General features: G+C 44.3%; 1 protein-coding gene across 1 annotated transcript; it reads left to right on the top strand.

The window, feature by feature from the left end:
- The first annotated feature begins 739 nt into the window (after positions 1–739).
- On the top strand, positions 740–3,246 carry LOC148508897 (cyclin-O protein B-like). Its single transcript, XM_088443892.1, has 3 exons — positions 740–1,093; positions 2,260–2,409; positions 2,800–3,246. Exons 1-3 carry the CDS (start codon positions 740–742, stop codon positions 3,244–3,246), a joined length of 951 nt encoding a protein of 316 aa, XP_088300018.1.
- Positions 3,247–4,461: the final 1,215 nt, after the last annotated feature.

Genomic DNA, 4,461 nt, shown 5'->3' with positions numbered 1-4,461 from the left:
CCTGTCAGGCTTTTCCTGCCGGGATTTGAACCAGTCACCGGTATTTTATACCGATCCCTCCCTAACAATTGACTGTTAGGCCAATAATATAGTAACAAAGTCATGATTTAACACAAACACTTATGATTAAAAAAAACATTGTGTTACTTCACTCATGCAAACTAGAGTGAAATGTAAATGTTTTTTTCTGTTTTTCTGTAGTATTTTAACATATTTATCTGTCCTATCAGATGCCTGTATGTATGTTTATGTCACTGAATCACATTGATGCAAACAAAACATCCAATTATCATGTTTAAATCAATTCTGTTCATTAGTTACTCTTCAATAAATGTGTTAATGTTACAGGAGTGTGTTTCACGACATACAGTAGCTTTAGAAAGGTTAGGGAAAATTCAATTAGTCTTGGTGGTTACCCCTCAGCTAATTACCCGTGCCACTCTGGGAAATGCTATTCAATGTAATAACATTTTACCAGCCCTGTAAACCAGGGATTAACATGCGCTAAAACTAGCCAACCCCACCAAGAGGTCTACACAACTTTACCCACCTCTGGCTGGTGCCATTATTTACAAGCCCATCGTAACTTAAGTTCTCATTGTGAGGTCACAATCCAGAGTTTCCTGATCAGCCAATCAGCAGCGAGCACAGCTGCATGTAGAACGTGAACATTCCATTTTCAGCCCAGATGAAAGTTGCTGGTTATAGGTGCAGCAGCTCCATCTACCCCTCTGCGGTTATGTCTAATCAGCAGAAGAGTTTTAATAAGAGAAAGAGGCAAGAAGCGTCACCAAAGGATGCAGGAAATTCCTGTATATGCACTAGTGCTGCTTCAAGCAGCAAAGTGAAGAAGCCCAGGTACCTCATACCTGGAGAACTGATATCGAATCCATGGATCCATTATCGGTTTGAGACCTCCAGGCCTGTTTTTCAGACAAGAATGCCTGTGCTCCTTAACAACGACCCATTCCTAAACTCATCACATAGCATGTCCTTGCAGAATTTTAAGGAGTACGGAGATGAATGCTACAATTTCAAGAAGAAGCTAGAGATAAAGTACTTGACACCAAACTGCATGGACAACCAGTCAGAGGTATGTATATTGTATATTATTAATAGTACAACTTATTTCTGTAGCACCAACACATCTAGCAGGAATATATAGCAGTACATAGCAGGACTATATACAGTACATAGTACATAGAAAATAGCTCACCTAAAGTGGATGTATAGAGGGAGAAAAGTGTAGGAGACAGAGCAAGAACAGTTAGAGACGTAGGAAGCCAGGAGAGGGCAGTATCATGCAGACAGAGGGATGAGGGATTTGCAGGAGAAGAGGGTGGTCAACATTGTTAAAAACAGCAGAGAGATCGAGGAGAATTAGCAAAGAGTAGTGGCTCTTTGATTTGGCAGCAAGGAGGTTATTGCTGACTTTCATAAGGGCAGTTTCAGTGGAATTGGTATGATATCCCGGCTGCCGCAAGGCCGGGAGTTTGAATCCCGGCAGCGGCAGCCCGACAATACAGCAGAGCCCGGCAGCAGAAGCCTGACAGCGCTGGAAATCCCGATCGTGGTAAGGTAAGTATCAACAAATCTAACCTAACCCCCCTAACCTTAACCCTCCTTAGGGGTGCCTAACCCTAACCTCCCCCCTGTGCCTAACCCTACTCCCCCCTCTAAGTGCCTAACCACCCCCTTCCCCGCTGCTTAAACCTAAGTCTCCCGGGGGGGTGCCTAACCCTAAGTCCCCCCCGTGGCTGCTCAATGACGAAAATGTTAGTTCCACATACTGCAATATATGTCAAGTTTCCAACTCACATCTATGTCTTCCCCATATGGTCTGTCCTATGCTAGAAATTGCTCAGAAATGTAAACATGACAATGTATGAGTGACTTCTAGCATAGGACAGACCATGACCATTACTGCAGTGGTAATGGTGTATTTGGTTTATGCAGAGGTTACATGTTTTTTGCTTTATGCTAATTTTTTTGAAGTCACATTTCTCATGTACCCCATTTACACCCATTAATTCCAACTTGTGTCAGGGGTGTAAGGCTGTAAGCAGATAGGCCTTGAAGTTATTCCTATATATTTAGGCAATTTATATTTAGTGTATTAAATCTAATGGAAAATTGCATACATAGGATATGTTAATATTATCAGCCCTATTTCAAACCCAGGATTATTTATCTAAAGTTAAATATTTAATGTTTTGTTCTTCACTTAATTCTGAATTGTGAATGGTGTTTTTCGTGCAGCTCAGACCAGAGTGTCGACGAAAACTTATCCTCTGGCTATTTGGCGTTCACAAGCACCTTCACCTGGAATTGGAGTCCTTGTGTCTAACGGTCAACATCATTGATAGATTCCTAACATCTGTCCAGGTGCCCGCTGGAATATTCCAGTTGGTGGGTGTGGCATCCCTCTTCATTGCATGCAAAGTGGTATGTACCTCCTGGGGATAAAGGGCTTGATTCAGATGTGGGCGGTATTGGACAGCTGCTAGGAAGCAACTGTGCAATACTGTCCAACTAATATGCAAATGCAGCAGGAGATCTCTGTAGGAAATAAACGCCTCCTGCGTGCATCTGTGATCTTGATAAGCATCCGTAGATGCTGCTTCTGGTCACAAGCTTTTGGCCAACTCTTTTATATATACGAATATATATATATATATATATATATATAAGATGATAGATCAGAACATCACTGTTTGCTATTTATGTATGTAGACTACATTCTGTCAGAACTTGCAACCCATTCCTTGTACAAGTTACTAATTTATTGATCCCCTTCAGGTGGAGACACGACGACATCCAACTGTTAAACAGCTGCTGGATTTCTGTTTTAACACCTTCAGCCGGGTCCAATTACTCCAGCTTGAGCGCACTATACTGACAGAACACCAATTCCATCTGGAAGTTCCCACAGTAGCCGAGTTCCTGCAACACTACTTCCATCTCTGTGTAATTGATGGGAAGCTTTCGCACAATGACAAAGCCATTGCTCTAGCCAGAGATATTGCAGTTCTGACTATGCCTGACCACATTTTTACCACCTACTCACCATCATTATTGGCAGCTTGCTGCATGACCCTAGCAGGCAGAGCGATGTGCCGAGACCATACTTTCAGTGTGCACCCTCGAGAATACAAGGAAAGTGAACTGCTCGAGTGTATGGATAAGATAGAAGCATGCATTGTGAGAAACAAAGAATTCCTGTGCTGCCTGCGCCCTGAGGATTAGATCTTGGGCAGTGAAGAACATCATATGACTTGCTATAATAGTGCCATGGCTCCCATTAGAGACCCCAGAATCATCAGGAGTCCATAGGAATTTGCTCTCAGTGGCTGCTGTGAGCGCTCCTTCATCCAGTCCATCAACAGCCACTGCAGTTCTTCCACTAACACTCTGGCTCCTGCTACCCGCTAATGCTAGCGTTCCACGTGGAGGTCCTCCCACCGGTCAGTCTGTGTGGGCGCAGCCATCTTTGGCATGGTCACCTGATGCAGGAACTACCAATGAGAAGTTAATCCTGATTCTTCCTCGCTGGCAACCAATCAGCAGCAACTCTCGGCTATAAAAGAATTTCCTGGGCGGCCAGCTGGTTGTCAGTGCAACTTTTCTCACAGCGTTCTCAGTGAGTTCTGTCTCTGTGCTTCTAAGTGCTCCCACACTGAGACTCCCGTGCCTGTTATGATTAACAGAATCCAGACTAGTCTCTCTGATACCAGCCCAGACTTCAACCTCTCCGGTACCATCCCAGAAGCCAGTCTCTCCGGAACCAGCCCAGAAGCCAGTCTCTCCGGTACCACCCTGGAATCCTACCTCTCCGGTACCAATCCGGAATCCTGCCTCTTTGGTAAGGGCCCAGAATCCAGTCTCTCCGGTGCCAGCCTGGAACCCAGTATCTCCGGTACTAGCCCGGAATCTAGTCTCACCGGTACCAACCCAGAGCCCTACCTCTCTGGTACCAGTCCGAAAAACCAGTCTCTACGGTACCAGCCCAGAACCCTGCCTCTCCAGTACCAGCCCAGAAACAGTCACTGCAGTATGTAGCCTAGATTCAGGCCACTCCTCAGACTGCTCAGTGCTCTAATTACCTTCTGAGGAGAAACCTAGACTCTAGTCCACCAATTTGTCTCCAGAGGCTCGACGCAGATCCTTACAAACTTGTCTACGTCTTGCTTAGCCTCCTCTTGTATTGATACATGTCAGCCTATTCTTCTCCAATTACATGCAAAGGAAATACATCAGGTCGTCTAGTTTCCAGGGCATAGTGGTTCAGTCCCTCCAGTCCCTGATTCCAGTTCGGAAACACAACCTGACCAAAGCCTGATAATAAGCACATTGTTTGCAATCATCTGTTCACTTTGGTAGAAAAGAATTACAACCACCATTTACAGTCTATATATTACAACTGATTTAAATCATTCAAATAAATACCTTTACTATCCATCT

The sequence above is a fragment of the Taudactylus pleione genome, unplaced genomic scaffold (genome assembly GCF_031769625.1).
Source record: "Taudactylus pleione unplaced genomic scaffold, aTauple2 ptg000336l, whole genome shotgun sequence".
NCBI lineage: Eukaryota > Metazoa > Chordata > Amphibia > Anura > Myobatrachidae > Taudactylus > Taudactylus pleione.
The sequence above is the reverse complement of the archived record's forward strand: the minus strand, read 5'-3'. Positions and strand labels throughout refer to the sequence as shown.

What these genes read in the sequence shown, in the direction of transcription:
- LOC148508897 (XM_088443892.1), top strand. Translation starts at nt 740, where the DNA reads ATGTCTAATCAGCAGAAGAGTTTTAATAAGAGAAAGAGGCAAGAAGCG. An exon ending in GCATGGACAACCAGTCAGAG is followed by an intron (nt 1,094 to 2,259) that starts GTATGTATATTG and finishes TTTTTCGTGCAG; the next exon opens with CTCAGACCAGAGTGTCGACG. An exon ending in CCGCTGGAATATTCCAGTTG is followed by an intron (nt 2,410 to 2,799) that starts GTGGGTGTGGCA and finishes GATCCCCTTCAG; the next exon opens with GTGGAGACACGACGACATCC.